The sequence below is a fragment of the Gossypium hirsutum genome, chromosome D02 (genome assembly GCF_007990345.1).
Source record: "Gossypium hirsutum isolate 1008001.06 chromosome D02, Gossypium_hirsutum_v2.1, whole genome shotgun sequence".
NCBI lineage: Eukaryota > Viridiplantae > Streptophyta > Magnoliopsida > Malvales > Malvaceae > Gossypium > Gossypium hirsutum.
The window spans coordinates 68,847,575-68,872,693 of record NC_053438.1 but is presented as its reverse complement, the minus strand read 5'-3'; the positions used below and the strand labels follow the sequence as shown (position 1 = coordinate 68,872,693).

At 31.9% G+C, this 25,119-nt stretch overlaps 2 protein-coding genes and 1 pseudogene across 3 annotated transcripts; 1 reads left to right on the top strand and 2 right to left on the bottom strand.

Moving 5' to 3' along the window:
- Nucleotides 1–590: 590 nt before the first annotated feature.
- On the bottom strand, nucleotides 591–3,398 carry LOC107908114 (uncharacterized; annotated as a pseudogene).
- Nucleotides 3,399–6,087: 2,689 nt separating this feature from the next.
- On the bottom strand, nucleotides 6,088–9,615 carry LOC107908412 (uncharacterized). The gene is made up of 4 exons (XM_041089155.1): nucleotides 7,995–9,615; nucleotides 7,475–7,554; nucleotides 6,827–7,091; nucleotides 6,088–6,720 (listed from the first exon to the last, which is right to left on the bottom strand). The coding sequence occupies exons 1-4, from the start codon at nucleotides 8,749–8,751 to the stop codon at nucleotides 6,461–6,463; spliced, it is 1,362 nt and encodes a 453-aa protein (XP_040945089.1). The 5' UTR covers nucleotides 8,752–9,615; the 3' UTR covers nucleotides 6,088–6,460.
- Nucleotides 9,616–16,548: 6,933 nt separating this feature from the next.
- LOC107908411 (oligopeptide transporter 4) lies at nucleotides 16,549–25,027 on the top strand. Of its 2 annotated transcripts, none has more exons than XM_041089154.1 (6): nucleotides 16,549–17,130; nucleotides 20,593–20,690; nucleotides 22,349–22,921; nucleotides 23,249–23,501; nucleotides 23,635–23,817; nucleotides 24,140–25,027. In XM_041089154.1, exons 1-6 carry the CDS (start codon nucleotides 16,588–16,590, stop codon nucleotides 24,752–24,754), a joined length of 2,265 nt encoding a protein of 754 aa, XP_040945088.1. In that variant the 5' UTR covers nucleotides 16,549–16,587; the 3' UTR covers nucleotides 24,755–25,027. The 2 variants fall into 2 exon arrangements, with proteins under 2 accessions (XP_040945088.1, XP_016691060.1); XM_016835571.2 differs by lacking the exon at nucleotides 16,549–17,130 and adding an exon at nucleotides 19,501–20,268.
- Nucleotides 25,028–25,119: the final 92 nt, after the last annotated feature.

The following is a 25,119-nucleotide window of genomic DNA, read 5'->3' as shown; positions in this document are numbered from 1 at the left end:
TCCCCTGCACTTTAGAAAAAATTTTAAAATTTTGCAAAAAATTTTCTGAGTACTCGGTTTAGTCTCGATTCATTTCTAATGCATATTTTGGGCCTCGATGGCTCATAAGAGGGACAATATGAATAATTATGAATAGATTCTGATATGATTAATAAATTATATGAAATGTCTGTTATCTGATCTGAAATTTCTGGTAATGCTCCATAACCCTATTCCGGCGACGGATTCAGGTTAGAGGTGTTACACCCCCCGTCTTTTGTTCTGTTCTCAAGCCCCTGAACTTCTGAAGTCTTGTTTCTGTAGTGGGCCAATTTGTTAACATACCACCGTGCCCTTATTGCAGTCCGCACCACCAAATCAATGATTTTATTTTTGGTACCAACAATTAAGAATTTTTTCCCCATACTTGCTACATAAAAACTAAATCACAACAAGCTTCTAATAAAAAACGAGAGGTTCTAATCAGATTTGTAATATGAATATAGTTACTTTCGCAGAGATATATAGTGTTATATGCTTACTATATCATATAAAATTTATAAAAAGGACTAATTTAATAATTAAGCTAAAAGAAAAAAAATAAAGTTAAATGAAATTATTGGAACTATCACCTCGTTGAATAAAAGGTTTTAGATTTGACATGGTTCAATATGGCTTATAAAATCACTTTTAAAATCCGAATAAAAAAACAGGCTGTTTAAAGAAAATCTCCTATGCAATCAATTAAGAAAAGAAAGCTGAAATCAGGCTTATCTTCTCAAGGTTGTCTCCACAAATATGTGTTGACGTTTAGTAGTTGCCTCTCATTCGAGCTTTTTCTTCTTCAAGTTAAAAAAAAGGGGGACCAAGTTGAGGTTCGCAAGCAGCATGAGCATCTGGTCTCAAACATCTCAAAAAAGCCTTGGTTTGGTCTAATGTTGATGCCATATGGAAAATTTTACCACAAAATGTATCAACTTGGATTCTTCTCGACTTCTTTTCCGGCATCTTTATTACTAACTTTCTTCAATGGAGCCTGTGACTTCAATGCTTTGATCACCAAATCAAGTGCCTCGACACGTAGAAGTCGGATTTTGCACAGCCGCATTTCTTCTATAGTGAGCCTAAGAGTCGACGGAAAATCCTGGGATGTCTTCTGAATATTTCTTTCAGAAAACCAGATTTTATTGGAGACTTTTTATTGTCAAAATACACCACTAACATAGCTTTTAAGAGATCAAAAACTCTCTTCAATTCAGCATCCGAGTAGTTTCTCACCTCAATGATCTTCAATATCCAAGAAATGCAGAGAATAGACCTTGAACATCAAGGAACTTCAATATTTCCTTTTGCACTCGGAATTTCGCTTCGGGGTCCAATTTTAAACGTTTCAAAATACTAGGAATAGATTCTATAATCCATCCCCTCAAAAAATCAGCATCATCCACAATCAGTTATTCAAGTTCTCAACAATCTCACCAGTTGTTTGACTCTGATCTGTAGGTTCATTAGAAGCATGATCATTTAAAAACAAGTTAATCAAGTTCTCAACAATCAGGAAGCAACCGGATTCTGTTTTGAACTCTGCCATCAAATCTCTTACTGTTTTCGTCTTTGTAATGCAATCAAATTTCCCATTGTTGTGCTTCTGAAAGGCAACAATAACAGCTGCTCTTCGGACATCATCATTCCGAACCCAAACTAATAATTCTTTAAGAAAATTCCGTCCATCTTTATATAACCAGGAATCTTTTGTGGAAAGTATGTCTATCAAGCATTTGATAACTTTGTAGTACAAAACAATCTGTATAAACGATGAAGGCAACCTTGGCAGGAGAAGAAGCAGAATATCAAATGCTAAGTGTTTACGATCATGAGATAATTGCAGAAGAGATTCTTCAATAACAATCTCACAGAAACATTGGACGCTTTTCGCAATTTCTTTAGACTTCCGATCCCTTTTGCGTTTTCTTATGGAACAAGAAACTAATACAGCATCTTCAGTATGTAAAGCGGTATCAGGTAGGAGAACATTTACCAGGAAAGGCCACCAACTATGAATCCGGGGTTGACAATATGTTGTTTCCCTTCAAGCAATTACCAATAGAGGACAGGTAACCAGCAGAAAAAAGTTTGCTCCGGCAGAATGGATTCAGCTAAAGCTCGCCGAACGAAGTGCTGTCAATGGACATTTTTTCATGAATTTCCAAAGCTAAAAACAAAGCACCCGGATTTCTGACTTGAATGGCATCTTGACACCATTGAGTTATTCCTGGAGCTTCAAGAATATGATCGAACAATGCTTCAGCAAAAGTGTTATATAAAGACTCAAACATCTACTTATCATGTTAAACACAATGATAAATTTGATCAGAGACTACCTCATCAACAATTTCTAAAATGATTGAAACTGCAGGCTCTTACAAATATATTTTTTTCCCAGAAAGGAAGATAATAGCACTCATAAATTCCTTGATGTGCAGAGTATCTTCATCAGAAAGCCACTCTTTAGCGAGTCTCCCGGATTGAGTAAGTGCACCGTAAGCGGATAACCAACCCAGGAGGCAATCGCTTACATCCTGCAGTATAAGAAGCTAGTTGTTGAGCATTATGTGAGGAGATGAGAACCAATATATAAAGGGGGAATCATTCCTACCTGATCCTTCATCGATGATGAGACTTCCAATAAATTAACTATAAGTTTTAACAAGGAATCCACTTTAATGATAGGAATTTTAGCCACCAAAGTCAAACCCAATGCAAAACCCTGTCTAACATACTGCAAAACCAGTGGCAAAACATGTATCCAAACCCTGTCTAAGCATCCTACAGAAAGAATTTTCAGGCTAAGTTTTCATACAAGTGTAAAGCATGGATTCAAAGAATAAAGATAGCAATATCAAACCTCTCTTGATGATGCACAGCATATCTCAAGGATGATGCACAGTTATCCAAGCCATCATCCATTTGAGCATCTAGTTTGAAACCACCATCATCATCAACCAAATTATCCTTATCCTTGAGCCTATCATATTCCTTCTGTACTTCTTGCAACTCTGTCACTATCTTTTCCAGTGCTGCATCTCTCACAGAAGAATCTTTCGATGCCAAGTCTTTAAAAACACTGACATGGAACTCAGGCAAACCACTGATATTCATTTGTTTTGGTTGCTTCTCCATGTCTACTTGTTTTCTCTTTATTATTTCCATAACCCCATTTCCCATCTCTCCTTTATTGTTATCCGTCTTAATTTTCTTATTGGAAGGAACCAAAACTGTATTGCTTGTAGCTAAATCAGTTTGACCCTCCATCAGTTTCACTCTGATTCTCTTCTTGCTGCCCATTAAAAGAACCCAACTTTTGAAAAGTGTCTGCAATAGATAACAATGTATCAAAATGAACCTTCCCAACAAAACAGAAGCAGGACATACGATAAAGGAAAAACCTTTCTAACTAACAATCCAAAAGTATCCCTTTTGTTTGCTCATATTGCGTAGTCAGCCACGATGTCACGAAGTTCGTTGGTCAAAATAGACTGATTCGCCACCATCTCAAGCATTGACAAAACATAAAATTATATATTTTTATTTTTATAATTTTAAAATAATTTAGAAAATTGGTTGTCATTTGTTCATTTTAAACTTGAGTTTTTATAAATTTTTTTAAAATTTTTATTTTTGATGTTGTGGCAGTGTCATATCAATAATCGCTATTGGCGTGGATCGTCAGTCAATGGCTAACTCAACAGATACATCAGTAATCTCGTTAGAAATTAGCAATTAATGTCAGGGTCAATTTGATCAATTCAGTAAATTCAAAGCTCAATTAGGTGCAAAAGTTGAGAATAGTTTAATTAATTTTTTTTTAATTCTTCAAGAGTCTTTTATGCAATTGAAGCTTTCTTTAAATGTATAAAATTTAATGAAAATTAAAATGTTATGCATTCATTTGCACAACAATCAAAATTTTATATGTATAATTATTTCGATCAAATTACACATTATATTAATATTGATCTCATAAGTTATATAAATTTTATAAGAACAATTCCATTTTTTTATGTATTTTTTTCTTTATGATTATTATTACTAAATTGGTATGAATTTGAAAAATATCCCAAGCAATGAGTATATGTTGGGTTATAAACTTAATATATTAGTGTAAAACAATAACAATTGTATTAATGCAAAATTAATACTTTTTTATGAATAATTTTTTACATATATTTGATGAATATCTAGTTTTATATATTAATTTCTTAAAATTTTCAGTAACATTCTTTTTTTCAAGTAACAAAATTCTATTTAAAATATCATTTTATAATTATTTAAATTCCTAAATTCAAATACATGTTTGCAGTTTCATTTATGATTAATAAACTCTGGTCATGCTTATAAGACAGTTAAGTCATATTCTATCTAAAATATCATTTTATAATTATTTAAATTCCTAAATTCAAATACATATTTGTATTTTCATTTATGATTAATAAACTTCGGTCATGTTTATAAGACAGTTAAGTTAAAAATTAGTACCCATGTGAGATTCATTTTTTTTAAACACGTTAAATCATTATTTGAGGTTTGAACTTGACACTTAATTCACATTAGGGTTTAATTTTTTTTTCTTGTCTAAGTTATGTTCCCACATTAGAGCATAAACTAGGCAAATGTTCTCACATTGGGGTTTGAATTTTTTTTGTCAAGTTAGTCTTTAAATTTGACAATTGTTCTCATATTGGGGCCTAAACTAACAGTTGTTCCCACATCGAGGCTTGAGTTTTAAGGTTTTCAAAGACTAAGAAAAAAAATTCTACCCCCAACATACGAGTAATTGTCAAATTCAAAGTTTAACTTGAATTAAAAAAATTTAGGTTTGAATATGAGTACTATTTAGAGGCGTTCATGGGTCAAGCGACCCGACCCTACCCGATGGCCCGCCTAAAACATGGAAGGGTTCAGGTAAAAATATAGGCCCGAAATATAAATTTGGGCAAAAAAAAGGCCCGTTTAAAAAACGGGCCGAGCTTCAGGCACAACTTTTTTAGCCCGAGCTCGGCCTGGCCTGAATATAATTAAAATATTTTTTTATTTTTTTAATTTTAAAATATTTTTAAAATACTTTTTTATTTTTAAAATAAATTTTTGGTGTTTATTAAAAAAATGGCCCAGGCTTAAGAATTTTTCCCAAGCCGAGCCTAGACAAAATTTCAAGCCCATATTTTGGGCCGGGTCCGGGCCTAAGACGCAGCCAAAATTTTTATAGACCCGACCCATGAATACCTCTAGTACTATTGATAAATTCAAAATAAATATATATATATACACGAACTCTATTGTAAAAAAAGGTTATCAAATTAAAGCACAAAAGTTACCAAATTAAAGCCTAAAAAAAGATGTAGCCATTTTTAAAACCTCATGACATTCTTATGACACACCATAAACCTCGTGATTTTGTCCGCAATATTTCAAGTTTGATATACAGATATTATTTCCCAAAAAGGAGAGGTGACGAGAAAATTTATTGGGATTGGATGCTTTTCCTTTTGTTAAACGTTCTCAACAATGGCTGACTTTTTTTTAAGACACTGAAAATTATGGATGAAGCTACAACATGGTGAAAAAAAAAATTTACCTGACATTTCTTTAAAGGAAAATTGCACAGTAAATGTGGTAATTGCTTATTAAGCCCTCAAAACATTACTGGAATACTCCATATTTGATGCATACCAAGCAACACTTCAGGAGATTTTTCTCACTTCAAAAGTTGGTACTAAAATCTGCCACATATTTCTAAAATGAAATGTTTACGTGACAGAAAGTTATCCCGTTTTAGGGTGCATGCCGTAGGTCTTAGTGAGAACTTACATTGGATTGTAAATCACCGATGAGACTCGAACCTAAAGCCTGCAAAACCTTGTAAATTCGACCATGATTTCACCTCATTTTCAACATTTCCACTAAGCAGTTTCTAGTAGTACATCAAAAAATTCAGACAAGTTCCTGTTTCCAGAGCATAATAAACTCGACTTTTCCCGATTCCTCACTAAAAGCTAAAGCTGAGACTCGAAAGCGAACAACAGCATAATCGAAAAACCATCAAATCTATAAACAAGAACTCAAACAGGTTAGAATCGGTGAGTTGCAATTACCTTGAAACCAAGATTGCAATAAAAACTCAAAATATGTGTGTTTCTACTGTCAAACTTTAATGGAACCACCTGCACAGTTGAACCTTTAAAAGGAAAAATGATACAACATACAACAAAACAGACTAAAGAATAGGACTCACCTCTAACAAAGCGCCTTCGTCACAACTAGCCTAAATAGGAGGATGTGATAAACATAGTATTCCTATTTTTAAAACAGCCAAAATGATGCTATTGAAAACAATATTTGTGCATCCAACAGTACAGTTCGCATATGTGATCGATGAAGCAGCAAACAGAAATACCCGGGAAACAAATTTCTTTTAACTCTGTCAAATCCTGAGGTAACCGCCTCTTTCTTGAAGTCCGATGGTTCTCTTGAGGAATGATCTCCGGTTATGTGACCAAGTTCTTTTCAAAGACCTCCTCCGAAGCCAGGCAGTCAATCGGGAATAAAGGGCAGGGAAAATGAAGCATAGCAACACCAGAAGCAACATCGCAAGGCAAAGACCCATGACATTTTGGAAACCATCTTTTAGTGCAGGATCCTTTTGCACAGTCCATGGAACTCCCCCGACGTTCATTCCAAACACTGAAATAAACAAAAAAGCAAAGTGTTCCATGATGCTTACCTAAGATACATCAATAAATAAGAGCTTATATAATGAGGTATTGGTAAACAAGTATCGAAGTGGTACCTCCAGTGATGACGGATAAAGGAAGGAATATTATAGAGAGGAAAGAGAGATAATAGAGTTTTCTGTTAATTTGCTCAGACTGCCAGCTATCCAAACCGGCCTGAATTGCAGTGACACGATTTGCTAGAAAGCCTACATTCTCTTTCAGCCTCCTCAAGCGTCCAATAAGCTCTTCGAGGGAGCCGATGTCTTCACTTGCAAACCAATGTTTAGAAGAACATTTTTCCTTCACTCGAGGAAATACTTGCTCCCCATGGGCAATCACCTGCATTTCAGAGAATACATAAAAGCAAAGAGGGTTTAATTCTCGTAATTTTAAAATAAGTTGGAGTTTCAACCAAATCACATCCCCATGGATGAATCAGCAAAAATACAGTACAAACACAAGCTATCACCAGATTTTTAGTAACCTTAAAATGTGAAATCTCTAGACTCTAATAGCTACGACATGCTAAAGGGACCTCATTGAGTCCAGCCTAACAACGTCCTGGTTCCTTTCTGGTTTTTATATTGCTCTTCAATAGAGGTTTTGAGTTAAAATAATTCCTCAAAGGAAATGTCTAAGGTAAAAATTAACCATCCATCAGGCAACTTGCTTGTTTTCCGCTCTCTTGGCCATTTAAAAGCGAAGTTGGAAAGAGAAATTACCTGCAGGAGACGTTGCAAATTTAGATGCATTTTGGGGAACCGCCTATCATCTAGCATCTCTTTCTTTAAAGCAAATCCACCTGAGGTTAAAGCAGAATAATTAAAACTTCATCTACAGAAACTTCATTGCCAGAATAAAACATACAACTTTAAAAATAAAAAAAAAGTGTGCAGTAATTGGAAAAGAATCCTCACGAATGCAATTACACTAAATGCTTTGGATGTTGTAATTTTTACCCAAAGAGACAAAGAGGTTACAAGAACTTGGACGGTGGTTTGAAGGAAAATGTACATAAACGGTATTGATCCTAAGTATTCGAACAGTATAATGGCCTAAAAGTTCATGAAAGCAAGGCCACTTGCATTTTCAGTTCAAATATTCACAAGCTCATTTAGTGTTAATGAACATCTTTAAACCAGTTATATGAATTTCATATATGGAATCCAAAACTATTTCATTCCATAGCACTAAAAAAGCTATAAACCAAATTAACATAAAATTGTCTTGGATGAAATTTACCTCTATCCAGTTCAAGCTCCACAGAATCCAGCTCCATCTCAAGTTTAGTAACAACATCTTGTAGGTGATCCATGTGCGTATCGATGATGTGAACAACAAGGTTCGAGACAGACTTTGGAACAGGATTATCAGCTTCCTCGGAGTGATTCATAGTCAATAAGAACTCGAGAACATGTTCTCTAATAACAATCCCACTCCCTTCATTCCTCTCTCCTCTATGATAAGATGGACTTTCAATACTGGGAATCTCTGAGAGAAGAGATTGTCCAACAGGTGAGAAACCTAATCTAGGAACACGTCCCAACGAAATGGTAATCACTGAATTCTCAGTAACCCTTGCAGCTAACCTAAATGTAAAGTTACTAGAGGGAGGACCAGGTGAATTAACCCGAAAGACGAGCGCTCCATCAACATGCCCACAAAATGGTCCATTACTAACAAGGGAGAGAATGTCCTGTAGCTTGAGTGGTGGACAAAGAACATCTATAAGGTATTGTGCAGATTGAGATAGCTTTTGTTTCCCTTTTGGAAGTTCTACATGGTACCAACAAAACTCTTGGCCACTACCTTCAGCAAGATCCCACTCTTTGTTATAATAATTTCCAAGACCATCAAAAATGTAAGCTTTCTTTCTCACCATACCAGGAAAATGTGTTCTCTGGAGATGATTTTCCCCGTTAGGAGTATTAGCAGTTGACACCCTAACCAATTCCTCCATTTCCCCATCCCCAGCTGGTTCTTCCTGAGCTAAATCCATGGCTTTTTAACTATATTTGACCAATCAAGATTCTTCTACTATTCTATTGAATCCACTGGGGTTTTAGATTGTTCAGAGGAAAGCTGAGTCTTGGAGGTAAAATGTAAAGTTTCAACAGCAAAATCCCATATTTTTTATCAATCCAAGTTCAACTATAGACAATGAAACAGGGTGATAGAAGAGATTTGAAAATGAAATGGCTTCAAATGAAAGTAGAACCAACTCTAGAGATCCAAAAGATAGAAACCCAGATCAGAATTATTCACCAAAACTTGAAACAAACCCAAATAAGTATCAAGGATAGCCAGGGACTCCCAAAGATTAATTACTTACCTCAATAAATAAAAATAAAAAAGGAATCTTGGCCTAAACAAGAAAACCCAGATCAGAATAAGCAAAGCCTGTTGAAATCTATCCAGCAAAGGCAAGATCAAAGATCCCAAGAGTCTCCTGTTTGGCTTTCTTCAAAAGTAAATTAACCAACCAAACATGACAATATGGACACAAATATTGAATAATTCAAATTACGAATATCTTGGATAAGCAAAACAGCCGGGAATAACAACAAGATAAGAATATTATTATTAGATTGAAGAAAAATCTCAAATTATACATCAACTACGAGTTTTGTAATTATATATATCAATTTTTATTTTATGTAACTTTATATGTAAATTTTTTATTTAATTTAATTTTTTATAAATAATTATAATATTATTTTATATTTATATATCTAATATATCTAATATAAAAATAAATCAATGTATTCTTTTAAAAATGTATATAATTAAATTAAAATTAAAATTTTAAATTTGCATGAATTTCAAATTAAGTTTATATCTAATTTTATATTAAATTAAAATTAATATCTAATTTTGAAATTTATCCATTTAAATAATGATGATGGATTTCTAGAAACTTCAAGTTAACTTTAAATCTTCAAATATGTATAAGGTGTGATGGTACTTGACTGCTACCTGGTACCTTTTAAAAGTCAAAGGGTTTTAAAAGTCAAAGGGTTTTACTTTTATTACCCAAATTGATATTTAATGTTTTATAAAATGTTTTTGGAAAGTAATTTTTTTTAAAAATGTAGGGATTATAGTAATAATGATAATTTTATTTATTTTTTACCTATTAAATGAAAATGTTATTAAAAATTGTAATTCTAAAAGTATTTTAAAGGTATAATGATCTATTTGGCCATTAAACTTAAAAAGAAAATATTATTTTAACCCTTAAAATGAATAGAAAAGTTAACGATAGTTAACTTATGGATTGTCACGTGAATGACACACCTAATTTTTTAAAATTAAAAAAATATTAAATATTAAATATTTTTATAATTTTTATAATTGTTATAATTTTTATAATAATATTAAATTTTTTAAATGATTTTTTTCATTTTTAAATTTTAAAAATTAATTAAACGTTGACGTGTCATTCACGTGTATGTAACATCGACAATGTTAAAAAACATTAATTTTTTCATTCATTTTTAGGTGATTTTACAAAAAAACGCAAGTTTAAGGACTAAAAAAATAAAAATAAATAAATGGTGGGCTAAAATAACTTTTTTGTAAAGTTAGAGGGTTAAATAAGTCATTATGCCTGTTTAAATCATTAGGCCAATAAAATTATGCCTAATTTAAACCATTAAACTAATCCAAAGTGGATATTTCACAATTAAACATTTATATAGATAAAGCTCACATCTCAATATAAAAAGTTGACATAATGCAAGTACTAACATATATTTTTTTCCATTATAATCGTTGCAAACATACATGTATTTCATTTCAAAATCAGTTCACGATTTTGTCATGATTAGTCTACAATTATAATAAATATACTATAATAAGATAAATTATTGTGAAATATACTTGAAGAATCTTAACATCATCATCACCCTAGCTATTATCTCGAGCATGCTAAAATAATTCTACTTTCATAATAACATTTACAAATTAATAGTAAAATCATACGATGCTTGAAAGTTATTTAATATACACTGTACCAAAATTTGATACCATATATATGTTATAAAATATCACGGCACTCTAATCAAAATATTTATAATTTTGATTTAAAAGATAAAATACAATCATTAAACGATAGTAGGTTAATAAGAATCAGTTAGATCCTATTAAATTTTCTTTTAATCAACACTAGTAGGTTAATAACACTTTCGTAATTTTAATCAAATTATAATAATTTAAAAATTAAAATATTTAAATATCTAAAGAGAAAGTATTTTTATTCATAAATAGGGATATCTACCATGTTTTTCTAAAGTGTATATTTATAGAAATACGAATATAAATAATATAAAATTCTACTTCTAATGAATATTAGAGTCTTAATTCATGTTGTTTTGAGTTCATTGCGAGAGAAGGGAATGCAGCGGCGCGTGAGATGGTGGGCGAAGGGATGAAAAGATCCGAAGGCTTTTTCTGGGTTGAAGATGCTCTGTGTCAAGCTCTGGAAATGGCAGATTTGGACCGTTGTTTCAACCGTCCACCGTAGTTGCCCTCCTCTACTATTCGCGGTTTTGGGTCTAGAACTTCTGTTACCCTAAAAGTAAATCTCTGATTGCCAGAACTCAGAATGATTTTTGGTCGTTTTAAGTTTTGCTAGTCACTAAAGGGTTTGGACGAAGCTTCTAGATTTGCACTGTGGTTTGCTTGTTTCTTTACTGTTTGAACTTCTCTTTCTATTTGCTTTTGTTGTGTATTTGTTTTGGACTTTCAAGCCCATTTTAATCAAAACGGACATTGATCTTGATGAATATTCATTTAATAACAAAATATTTATAATAATTTTTTTTTATTTTTTTATGAGAGTATCGAATTGTTGAAATTCCGTGAACTAGAACTTGAAATCAACAAAAAAAATTATCATTGATTCACAGTGACTTGATCGACATTATTCTTATTATTTATTAAATTGAAAACATATATTTTACTTTTTTTTTTACATTTTTCCTTCTAATTTATATATATATTTCTTTTTGATACCTAATTTGTATTCTTTTATTCAGTCCAAATTGCGTACTGTTTTTAATATCAAGTTGGACATATAACACTAAGATGGTTACGTGGGGTGAAAAGAATTTTATCATTTAAGAAAAAAGAAAGAAAGAAAGAAAGTAAACTTTGATGGAGCCGAAGAGATGAGTGATAACTGAACCTAAAAGCTAAGCCTAGAAGCTTAAAAGACCCACTTCACAAGTGGAGCCCAACAGGAGATTAGGGCTCATAGACATAATATGATGGGCTACTTTGCAGTCCGAGCCAATTTCTTAAGCCCATTTGTTCCAAATTTAAGTTGACTTTGAGTGCTGGTAAATAAAGTCTTGAGACGGTGCCATTTAGATCTGTCTATAGGCTGTGTCAGTTTGGCCCGGTTTGAATTCAATTTAAATAATAAAATAAATTATAAAATAAAATCTCAATTAAAATAATTTTGAATATTATATTAAAAATTTAAATAACAAAAGCGTTTTTTGGGCAGGTTGGGTCAAGTTGAAAATGGGCCTAATTTTGAAAAAAAATTAGGATCAAGCCTTACCCCAGCTTGACCTAATTCATAGACACCTCTAGCTCCAATAAGAATGGTCGTAGCTAGCATGACTCATGCTTGGCAGCTTGAGTTACATGTTAAAGTAATCAACATTGTATCAATGGACAGTATCTTTTTTTTTTATACTGGTATATACAAATACCATAGAATATTGAAGTACTATTTCGAATTTATTGATATGTACGTATTTTTAGTTTCTTAATATATTTTATTTTATAGATGTGTAAATACATTTCAATTACATATATTTATATGTAAATATAATTTTAAAAAAACTATTAATTAGGTCTAATAACTTAATTTAATAATTATATTTTAAATTAAAATGCAATTTTCTAAAAGTTTGAATATTAAAAATAAAAATTAAATTTAAAATATTAAAATTTTGTATCAATCGGTACGAGTCGTACACACGGATACAAATTAATATTGGTCGAAACACACTGAAATAGTAAAAAGAATATTTTTAAAATAAAAACATAACTTAAATTACTTGATATTAGTTGAGAACTAAAATAATATGTTTCAACTAGTACAATTGATACTAATACAATACCGATTACCATGTCACGACTTATGAGCACGACTCACACTTCCAAATTCTTGCAACACATATAAACATGTGAAAATCTGGTAGACATAATTGTTTGTTTTTTTCTCAAAATCAAAAGAATACACTGCTAGGTAGATGTAGGGGTGTGCATAATTCGGGTAAAACCGAAAAAATTCGGTTAACCGACAGAATTCGGTTAATCGGTCGGTTAACCGAATTTTTTCGGTCGGGGGTCGGTTAATTTTTTTATGATTTTTCGGTTAACGGTTAATTCGGTTCGAAACCGGTCGGTTAACCGAAAATTTTCGGTTAACCGAAAAAATTAATAAATAAAATTATCCAACCCAACCCAAACTCAATTACCCAACCCAATAAAACTAAAACTAAAGTTTACCCAATTACCCAATCCAATAAAACTAAAACTAAAAGACAACTCAATTTACTAAAGTCTAAAACCCAATTTACTTTAATAATTTATAAATTTTTTAAATTTTAAAAATAAAAAATAAAAAAAATTCGGGTATTTTTCGGTAATTCGGTTAATTCGGTTAATTCGGTTAATTCGGGTAATTCGGGTAATTTTTAACCAAAAATAAAAAATACATAATTTTCGGTTAATTCGGTTAACCGACCTTATTAACCGAAAAAATTTCAGTTCGGTTAAATTTTTTTAAAAAAAATCGGTTCGGTTAACGGTTAAAATTTTTGGAAGGTCGGTTAATTCGGTTATAGTAATTTCGGGTCGGTTAACCGAATGAACACCCCTAGGTAGATGTACGATTGAGAATTTAATATTATGAGTTAGATTATATTTTATTTTTTTACTTAAAAAATTAATAAATTGATTAATTTTTCTGCTATAAACTGACGTAGATAACGAAGAAACAAAAAAACAAGACAAGTTTAACCACCGGTTTAACTTGAATGGGAAGGTCAAATTGTGGAGTTGAATTTTCCAAAAGACAAAAATATAAATAAATGGCAAGGCCCACACATTTGAATTACTATGAGCTAAGATTTTTATTTTTTGTTTGTCGATTATTCAGAGCTAAGGTTGACTTCTGAGTCATTATAATGGTGTATAAAAATATTTTTATAAAATTAGATATTTTAATATATATTTTAAGACTGTTTATTTTATATAACGTACGTTGATATGTTTTATGTTATACATAATACTATAGTTTAATTACATATGGGATCTCGGAAGGGTTATTTGAAGATTTTTTTTTTTCGAAAGTAGGGGTGTTTAAACGGTCGGTTCGATTATTAATTAAATGGAATTGTATAATTATTTAACCGTCAACTAAATCAAATTTTTTTTAAAAAAATGTTAACCGAAGCGAAATATTTCGGTTAATTGGGTCGGTTAACCGAAATTTATATGTTTTTAACTTTTGGTTAAAACAAATATAAAACATATCGAAAAAATATATTGAAATTAACCGAAATATATGTTTTTGTATTGAATGTTAATCGAATTAACCAAAATTTTATGTATTGGAACACTACGTAACTAAAAACACTTTATAAGTCTTGAAATTAACACATGATATTAATTATTAAGTTTGGTTAATTTCAATTAATTACTCGATCTCGAACCAAATTAACCGATAACCGAAATTCTAAAAAAACTATTAATCGATCTCCGACCGAACTAAATTTAACTACCGACCAATTAATCGGATTAAATCGATCCGATCGATTAATTTAATTTTAACCGAAATTTAAATACCTAAATTTTTTGAATAACTAAAAAATGAAAAAATAACAGTTGTATATCACATGATTGATATTTTTAGAAGCAACTATTTTGAGTTGAATGTTAGCCGAAAGAATCTTTTGCCATCTTTTGATTAGACCCTAAGGTTTTTTTCTTTTCTACTTTATTAAAATATTAAATTTTTTTTCATAGAAGTATTGTTGTTTCGAGATTATGATCTTTGATGCATGAAAAGTACATATGAAGGATTTTTTTTTAAATTTTTAATTTTTATGGCATTATATATTCAATTTAAATGACTGGTGAATGTAGGATGTTTTATTTGTTATCGAAATAATTCAAATAAACGGAAATGAAATATCGAAGCTGAATTAAAAAAGCGTAATATATAATTCATAGTTAATAGCCAATAACACAAAATTTTATAAAATTTTATGAATTCATCCTTTTTTTGATAAAATTCGACCTACTCGATCTTTTCAATTGTTATAAACCACTTGTGTTTAATTTTTTTTTTATCTTTTCATCATTAAAAAAATTAATTATCAATTTACCACCTTTTAATAAAACATGACCTACTAGTCTTTTCAATTGTAATTAAGTACACTTTTATGTCTTTCAAAATTGGGTGATTTTCCGGTTAGTGGAGGTTATTAGATATGTTGGACCTAATTAGGATTTTTGCTGGATGTACCTTTACTTTTAGTAGTGCGGTGCGTTTAGTTTTATTTTATCTCATGTTATAGTATCGTTATAGTATTTAATTTTATTACCACCGCTGTTGTTTTTATACTAATCATAAATAAACACACCACATATCCAAAGGAGCCCTTAATCTTATGAGATTGGCACCGCCCTTAATCTTTATTGTTAGCCTCCCTCTCCCTCTCCCTCTTTCTAATGTTCCTACAATTTGGATTTTTTGTGGTTGAAAAATCATTTTTTTCGAGTGTTTGAATTAGGTTTAAAATTTGAAATTTTAGAATAATTTTATTTAAATGTTATTTGATTTTAATAAAATTAATTTTATATTTTAAAACAATGAAAAAAATATATAAATATATTAAAAATTATATATTTTTGAAGTCGATAGTCAAAGAAACTTAGATTACCAGTATGAATGTATTAATGATATTGAGTCTACTTGCTCCGCTTATATTCCACATTTCCACTGTCCTACCGAGGAATAAATATGTATATATTAATTCAATATATTCCATATCAGTTTGGTCCACTAATTAAAACCAGTCCCCTCATCCTTTTTTTTCCATTTTTTTTATGGATGGTTACTTGAAAGTTTTAATTTGATTATTATGGCATGAAAAAGAAAAAGGTGACATGGATGGTTTTAGTTGGCGGACATCATATGAATAATATAATAGGATAGAAACTGTTTATAAAATAATTTATTATTGGTAAGACACATTGCACTCTTAAAGAAATAATCTAGGTTTGAATCTGGGAGACGACATTGTTACTAGAGATAGTCATGAACCCCAAACATAAATTGTAAAATAGAACGAAGAATATTAAAAAAAAAAAATACTTGATTATGTTATACTTACACTTATGGACTTTTTTTTATTCCATTATAGGTGCATGAAAGTGAAAAGTATCATGTAGGTCTCTATATTAAAAATCAGATTGTATTTTACCTTTTTTAATAAAAAATGACAAATTAATCCATGTACAATTAAAAATTGGCATGATAGACGGAATAATCAAGCAGTGACATGTGCTCATGTTGATGTATAAGAATCGATTTTTAACAGTAAAAATTGATGAAATTTTTAATAAAAGAATCAATTTATTCTTTGATCTAATGTATAAAAATTAATTTATCTATTTTCTAAGTAGAGAGTAAAATATAATTCTTAGTAAAATATAGTTTTAAGATAAAATGACAATCCTATATGTATAAAACCATGTTAGTCTTTCCTACGGAACCAATCTGCCAACCACCGACTTGCTCTTCATAATGACCTCTCTTGAATTACAAGTCCCTCCTCACCCCACCACCTTAGACCCCGAAAACCATGCCATCAAAGGTGAAAACACCGCAGCCGATGACGATGAGCTCTCCCCTATAGAAGAAGTCCGGCTAACCGTTACCAACACTGACGACCCGACGCTCCCAGTATGGACCTTCCGGATGTGGTTTTTGGGCCTCATATCATGTGCTCTCCTCTCTTTTCTCAACCAGTTCTTTGCCTACAGAACCGAACCACTAATAATAACCCAAATCACAGTCCAAGTAGCCACACTGCCGATAGGACAGTTCATGGCGGCGGTGCTGCCGAGGAGGCAGTTCAAGCTTCCGGGTGTAGGGTCGAGAAAGTTTTCATTGAACCCTGGTCCGTTCAACATGAAAGAACACGTACTTATTTCTATATTTGCAAACGCTGGCAGTGCGTTTGGGAGTGGCTCTGCTTATGCGGTTGGGATTGTTACTATTATCAAAGCCTTTTATCAACGTAAAATATCGTTTTTGGCTGGTTGGCTGCTCATCATCACCACTCAGGTAAATTGATCATTCTTTTTGGGAGATTCAATTTTCTTTTTAACTGTTTTAAAGTATTTAATTAGTTACTCTTTGACAATTTGTGATGGTTGGTAGAGGTGCTCATGAACTGAGTCGGGTTGGGTTCGGGTTAAGTCTGATTTGATCTAAGTATAATGTTAACATATTTTATATTTGTTCAAGTCGACCCGATCTAAAAAATAGGCATAATATTTTGCTCAAACTTGTCTATATTTGCAAAAGATTAATCTAAACCCATTTTAATTCCGCCAATATTATTTTTAATTTTAAAAAAAAATCATCTATATTATTTTAATTTAATATTTGATAATTTTATATAATTTTCTATTTATTTAAATTTTTATATAGCCATCTTAACATTATTTTGATGTTTTCATTAGAATAGTATTATATATTTAGTATAGTTTTATTTTTTTAATGTGTTATAAATTACATAATATATAAAAATAACATAATATAAAATATTATAAACTTAAAAACAAACCGGACTTGAGCCTTAAATATTTAAACCCGAACCTGACTCGTATTTTAAACGGGCTTAATTTTTTCACCTAAAATCCTTTATTATATGACTTCATTTTACAAATATGTAAATAAATATGTTTTTGTGAATTGAAACAAAATTCATATTTACCAATTTTATTCATTTTTAATTTATCTATTTATTTAATTTTTTTTTATTTCATTTAAATTTAATATTTGTTTTTTTGGTGGCCTGAAATAATAGTGAGTAAAATCTGATTTGATTCGAAAAATTCAATAAAAAATTAAATTTTGAATTAAATAGTTCGAGTTATTTGAATTACTTGAGTTATTTGGATAAACTCTAATAAAAAACTAAGATTTTTTGTTTAACTCGAATATTAATTACATAATTCAAGTTATGCGAAAATCTAAATAAGAAAAGGCAAAACTACGTCGTTTTGATAAATGTTTACCCATTAAGTTAAAAGCAAAGCCATTATATTGTTTATGTAGGTAAATAATTTTGTACTTCGTCTATTAGTTACATAATCGATCTATATAAATGCAATATTAAGTATAAATAATAGGATTAGTTAACTCGACTCGACTTGACTAGAAAATTTTTTACTCGATTCGATTTGATTTGAAAAAAAATTAAATTGAGTTCAGTTGTTAAAATAGGTTTCTTCAATTTAACTAACTCGAAATTATTTTACGCGATTCGACTCGATCCGATCGAATACTCAACCCTAGCCTGAATTACACAAACTGCATCTCTAAGAAATAAAACAATCCCTTAAAGCTATGTATAGATAAAGTATAACAATTCCCAACTTTTTGTTGTCTAAGAATGAGAAAGCATAATATCTTCATTGGAAATCTCTTTATATAAATTGACAAACTTTTAGCTTTTGATAATCTCCTCTATTTTAACTCTCCTTGAATGATCCTAGCAATCATATATACTTTAATTACTGAAAATATGCTTTATTTAATTATGACGTCTTTCTCATCTCATTAAAAGAAATAGTGAAAAAATTCGCAGCCTGTTCCACTTGTAACGGCACAACTTCAACTCTGATGTCAGCCGACATTATCATATGAATTGGCCTTTAATTTAGCATACTCTTCTTTTTTACCTTGATAGACAATCAGATAATGAGTCCCAGTCATCTTCCCCAACTTTGTTGGATAATATTCAACGTTTATAGTAGTAATATAGAATCATCACAAAATAATAATAAAGAAAATAAAGTACATAAATTTTATGTGAAAATTCTTTCGAAATAAAGTCATGAATAGAGAAGGAGAAAATTTACTATTATTAAAAATCAAAAAATACAAGAAGAGTTTCGACTACATTTATTTAAAGGTTGAAAAATTTTATTTTAATAAATGTAAAATAGAATAAGTGTATTTTTATACGGATTTTACTTGTGTAACATAGTTCATACCTTAAACCCTACACAGATCTACTGGTTTCGGGTCATATAAACTCTAACAATATTTTATCTATTCAATTATAAATAAAATGATAAAATATTTATATTTAATCTTAGAATTAAAAATTATTAATTTTATATTTGAGTAAAAAGTTGGTCAAGGAAAGGTATTTTCTCTAATGAAGTCCTTTTAGAAAATAGGGAAAAAAAAGTAGAAGAGAGAATTTGTTTTTGAAAGTTTTACTAGTAGAAAGAAAGTGTAATTATAAGTATATGTTACACATAAATGTATGTTAAATTAACTACAATATAATGCATAGTGAACGAAAAATCGGATTAAGTGAAAAAAAAAACACACACACACAAATATGATGAGAAAAAAAAAACTTAACCTTGGTTAAAAGTGTCGGTTTATTTATTTATCTTATTTTTTAATTATGTGATCGGAAATTTGAGTAGAAAAACTCATTTTCTTATTCAGAAGGCACTCATTGGCATGGAACAAGAGAATGTGTTTTTATGCCGGTTGAGGGCTTGAGGCTCCAAAGTCCCACACACCCAATAATTTACTCTTACAAATTCACATCTTGAATTAATAAATACAACCGTCTATTCTAAGCTTTACCCAATCTCTTTCGACTTTCATTTCCAAGCTCTAACCCTGCGTTCAATGGAAATACAAGCCCCTCATCCCATCACCAAATCTTCAGACCCTGAGAAACATGATGCCACCAGCGGCGGAAACCACGACGTCGAAGACGACGAGATCTCCCCTATCGAACAAGTCCGGCTAACCGTAACCAACACCGATGACCCGACGTTGCCTGTATGGACCTTCCGAATGTGGTTCTTAGGCTTGTTCTCATGCGCCCTTCTCTCTTTTCTCAACCAATTCTTCTCTTACAGAACAGAGCCTCTCATTATAACCCAAATCACAGTCCAAGTTTCCACACTTCCCATTGGCCATTTCATGGCTTCTGTCTTACCCAAAACCCAGTTCGGTATCCCGGGTTTCGGGTCGAAAAGATTTTCTTTGAACCCTGGTCCATTCAACATGAAAGAGCATGTTCTCATTTGCATCTTTGCCAATGCCGGAAGTGCTTTCGGTAACGGGTCGGCTTATGCGGTTGGTATAGTTAACATTATCAAAGCGTTTTATGGTCGGAACATATCGTTCTTAGCCGGTTGGCTTCTCATTATCACCACTCAGGTACTAAAATGACATAGCTAAGCTAAGCTTTGCTTGTTCGTAAAAAAAGAATAGTTATTAAATTTGATTCCTTCTTTAATTTTACTGGTTTCAAATGCAAGAAAAGCAAATTCCCAGGTCCTTGGGGGAAAAAGTTAATTCCAATTGGTAATTAATAAGCTTTATTAGTTGGTTGTTAGATTGTCATAGTCAATCAATCATGGGTTTGCTTTGTTAATTATTAATTAGCTGGATTTATCATTTATGTCACTAATTAAAACTAAAGATAGTCCAAAGAAAGTGCAATTGCTAATCTATGGGTTATCATGACGGGGACTGGTGCAGGTACTAGGCTATGGCTGGGCTGGGCTGCTGAGGAAGTATGTGGTGGAGCCAGCTCACATGTGGTGGCCTAGCACTTTGGTGCAGGTCTCTCTTTTCCGGTAAGTTCCTAATTTCCGGCATTGGTGTAACTTATCTATACGCTATTAACAGTAAATTTGGTATCGCAGCATATTATTAGATTTTGTCACATTCATTATGTGAGTAAAAATAAATAATATTAAAATTATATTTATAAATAAATTTGCTCAGACTCGAGTTTAATATTTAGATATCTCCTTTATAGTTGTTTTATTTAAACATTTCATAACAATTAGTACAAAACAAAAATGTCATTATATTAATAATTATTATTTTATTAAAAAATATATTATTTTAATTAAAACTAATATTCAATTAAAAAAACTATTTCTCTTTTGAAATATATTATTTTTCACCCAGTGAAGTCTACTCTAAAATTGATCAGAGCTTCAATCATGGACTAGAAAATGTAAGAAGCAACAAAGAAGAGCTCAATCATGGACTAGAAAATGTAAGAAGCAACAAAGAAGACACTGTGTAATCCGTAGGCATCAAGAGGTTTACAGGGATTGAGGGTTCAATATTCAAGGCATTTTCGAATATTAAATCATTACTGAGCTTTCCCACTTGCATGCCCTTTGTCTTTTAGTTTTATCTATTCGTTTTTTGGCTCATATGGCGTGCAAAATCAACCATATAATGGCTAAGCACTAAGGAATATAGGACACTATCAATACGTTGCTTGGTTGGCCTGATTTTTGATATCTGCGTCTGTAATTGTTGTAAGTCAATGGTAGCACCGCTGGAGATGGTCATTGGATCGTATCACATGCCATCCATGTCCCTCTCTTGCGGCGCCTCCTTCGCGTGAGGTGGACCATGATTTTCATCCCCATTTGCTCAAAGCCAAAGCAAAAGCGAGTCTACTTTAGTATTCATTGTTAAAAATATTATTTTTCAATTTAAATCATTTTTATTTAGCAAATCATAATCTTAAAAAAAAAATCTTACCTAAGGTCATGTAACGATTTAAATGTAAAAGTTTTCAATTATTTTTATTTTATTTCATTATCCTTTAAATACTTTAACTTTATTTTTAAAAAAATATATTAATTAAACATCTTAATTATATTTTATACTTAATTTTAAGTAGTATACTAAACAGATTTTATAACTTAATCTTTTAAGTTTTAACCCTTAAATTTTCACTTTAGAGTAAATTGAATAATTTAACTAGTGTTAGCGACTCTAGTCAACTCAAACAAGCCTACCAGCTGGAGTCAACGAACAAAACTACAAATGGGCCGGCAAAACCATTCCGTTTTGTTTGACAAAACTGCATGGGAGGAAGCCGAGTGGAGAAACCGAAAAAGCATGTTTACATACATACATATATATATGTTTACAAATAGGTCAAATAAATGAAAATTAGCACGTTTGATTTGTAGCTTAATATCATTTTCAGATTAGCACCTAAAATTAGTGATGAATATTTAGTAAAAATCACTAATAAATGACATGAAACAGTTTCATACTGTCATGCATGTCTGTTGGATCATGGAAATCCTACAGTCATTCCACTTCATGATGTTTAAACCCTATGATGCTAAAAAATGAAAGTATATATGCTCATTAAATCACATGTTAAACTTGTATATGCTAATATGCAGGCATTCAGGATATGGCTAAGCAAAATAGTGGTACCTTGAATTGTGAATTCTTTGATCTGGATTTGCAGGGCTTTGCATGAGAAAGATGATAAAAATGATCGACGGATTACAAGGGCAAAGTTCTTCCTCATTATACTAATTTGCAGCTTCGTATGGTACCTGGTCCCGGGTTACCTCTTCACAACCCTTACCAGCATCTCATGGATCTGCTGGATTTTCTCCAAGTCAGTTACCGCACAGCAAATCGGTTCAGGTCTGAGGGGACTTGGACTAGGAGCCTTCACGCTTGATTGGTCTGCTGTGGCATCTTTCTTGTTCAGTCCACTCATCAGTCCTTTCTTTGCCATTGCTAATGTTTTTGTGGGCTATGTACTGATAATTTACATAGCAATCCCTGTAGCTTATTGGGGCCTAGATTTGTACAATGCTAGTAGATTTCCCATATTCTCTTCTCACTTGTTTACAGCCCAAGGACAAAAGTACAACATAACAGCTATCGTTAATGACAAGTTTGAGATTGATTTAGCTAAGTATGAAGAGCAGGGTCGAATTAATCTAAGCATGTTCTTCGCTCTCACTTATGGGTTCGGTTTTGCCACTATTGCATCGACAATGACTCATGTGGCCCTCTTCTATGGAAGGTAAACTTATACTCGTCATTCTTATACGCTTCTTTACATGAGACTTCATTTTTTAATTTGCATAACTGAACTTAATCATAAACCAATATTTCCAAAAATATATATCTATCACTCTCAACATGACTCCCCTCCTTTACTCCCACGCTAGAAATAAGTTATTTCTTCCAATTATGGAAAACTTTATTTGCAGTAGCAGAAGGCAGAAGCAGAGATTTTTTCCATGTCAACTTATTGAAAAGACAAACTAACCCTAAAAGTAATTCATGTTCTTAGATTAAGAAATTTAGATTTTCAGAAAAATCACTACTGTCAAATTGTTATCAACAGAGAGATATATGACCGGTATCGTGCTTCTCACACGGGAAAGGAGGATATTCATACAAGGTTGATGAGAAAATACAAGGACATACCTTCCTGGTGGTTTTACACTTTGCTTGCTGCAACTTTTGTAGTATCACTGGTGCTCTGCATCTTCTTGAATGACCAGGTGCAGATGCCATGGTGGGGACTCCTCTTTGCTGGTGCAATGGCCTTTATCTTCACCCTTCCAATTAGTATCATAACTGCTACAACAAACCAGGTAAATCAATTCATTTAGAAAATAAAATTAAAATTCCATCCAGCCCCAGGACGAGATCACGAAAAATTAATAATATTACCAATCTTGAGAAATCTGCTATTTTCCTAATACTGCTTTCACTCATCATGTACAGACACCTGGTTTGAACATTATCACAGAGTATGTCATGGGTCTCATATATCCTGGAAGGCCTATAGCGAATGTCTGCTTCAAAACCTATGGTTATATGAGCATGGCTCAAGCAGTCTCCTTCCTCAATGATTTCAAGCTAGGACACTATATGAAGATACCTCCAAGATCCATGTTCTTAGTTCAGGTACTTTTCTTCTACCTATGGACCATGATGCATCAACATATATCTCAATGAAAGAAGATAAAAGGCCAGTAGTAGTTGTTGACAAATATTTATAGAGAAGAACTATCACTAAGAATTCAAAGGACTTCCAAGAAGGAAACAGGATTCAAAGCAGGAAAACAAATGATAACAGAATGAAATCTTCCTAATCAGATAGATAATATGGTTTTCATTTGAAATTAATATTAACTTATCTAAGGATTTTATGGTTTCCCTGTCATCTCTCTAAGTGCACAACAGCTGATACAGTTTATTTTTGTTGCATTTCCATCTGCTTATCTAGTTCATAGGAACAATTCTTGCTGGAACCATCAACATAGCAGTGGCATGGTGGTTGCTGAACTCTATCGAGAACATATGCCAGGATGATCTCCTCCCTGCCGATAGTCCCTGGACATGTCCTGGTGATCGAGTCTTCTTTGATGCATCAGTTATATGGGGTTTGGTTGGCCCGAAGCGGATCTTTGGATCTCTAGGAAACTATCCAGCTATGAATTGGTTCTTTTTAGGAGGAGCATTAGGACCCATCATTGTTTGGCTCTTGCACAAGACATTTCCCAAGCAATCTTGGATTCCCCTAATTAACCTTCCGGTTCTTCTAGGAGCAACAGGAATGATGCCACCAGCAACACCATTAAACTACAATGCCTGGATTTTAGTTGGAACCATTTTCAACTTCTTCGTATTCCGTTACAGGAAGAAGTGGTGGCAAAGGTACAATTACATTCTCTCGGCAGCTCTGGATGCTGGGGTAGCTTTCATGGCAATACTATTGTACTTTTCAGTGGGAATGGAAAATAGAAGTGTGACGTGGTGGGGCACGGAAGGTGAACATTGTAAGTTAGCAACTTGTCCAACAGCCAAGGGAATAATGGTTGATGGTTGTCCAGTTAAGTAATGAATGCACTCCTCTGATAAAATCATTCAAGAGTTGCACACCATAGAATTAGCAAGGAATATGAAATTAGTATAGTTAAAACCTTAAGGTTTCTACACAATTTCCAATGTTACATGTAAGATCGTTGTTCCAAAATAACTTTCCTTAAGATTCATTCTTAGGATTTATTCCTTAGCCGAATACAAACTTTATGTCCAAAGAAAAATCATAGTCGGCACCAGATGATGTTTCAATTTGGGAATTGTTCATGAAATACAAAAGAAGTTTGATGAACTTTCAAATGAGTGTTGTATGTCAGGTAGTGAACAATAGAAATGAAAATGCATGTCCAGGCAAACAAGGATACTAGAGATGAGATGATCTAC

Coding starts and splice junctions, on each gene's coding strand:
- LOC107908411 (XM_041089154.1), top strand. CDS start 16,588: ATGACCTCTCTTGAATTACAAGTCCCTCCTCACCCCACCACCTTAGAC. Junction 17,131..20,592: donor TGCTCATCATCACCACTCAG/GTAAATTGATCA, acceptor GGACTGGTGCAG/GTACTAGGCTATGGCTGGGC. Junction 20,691..22,348: donor GTGCAGGTCTCTCTTTTCCG/GTAAGTTCCTAA, acceptor CTGGATTTGCAG/GGCTTTGCATGAGAAAGATG.
- LOC107908412 (XM_041089155.1), bottom strand. CDS start 8,751: ATGGATTTAGCTCAGGAAGAACCAGCTGGGGATGGGGAAATGGAGGAA. Junction 7,092..7,474: donor ATTTGCAACGTCTCCTGCAG/GTAATTTCTCTT, acceptor TCTGAAATGCAG/GTGATTGCCCATGGGGAGCA. Junction 6,721..6,826: donor TTTATCCGTCATCACTGGAG/GTACCACTTCGA, acceptor TGTTTATTTCAG/TGTTTGGAATGAACGTCGGG.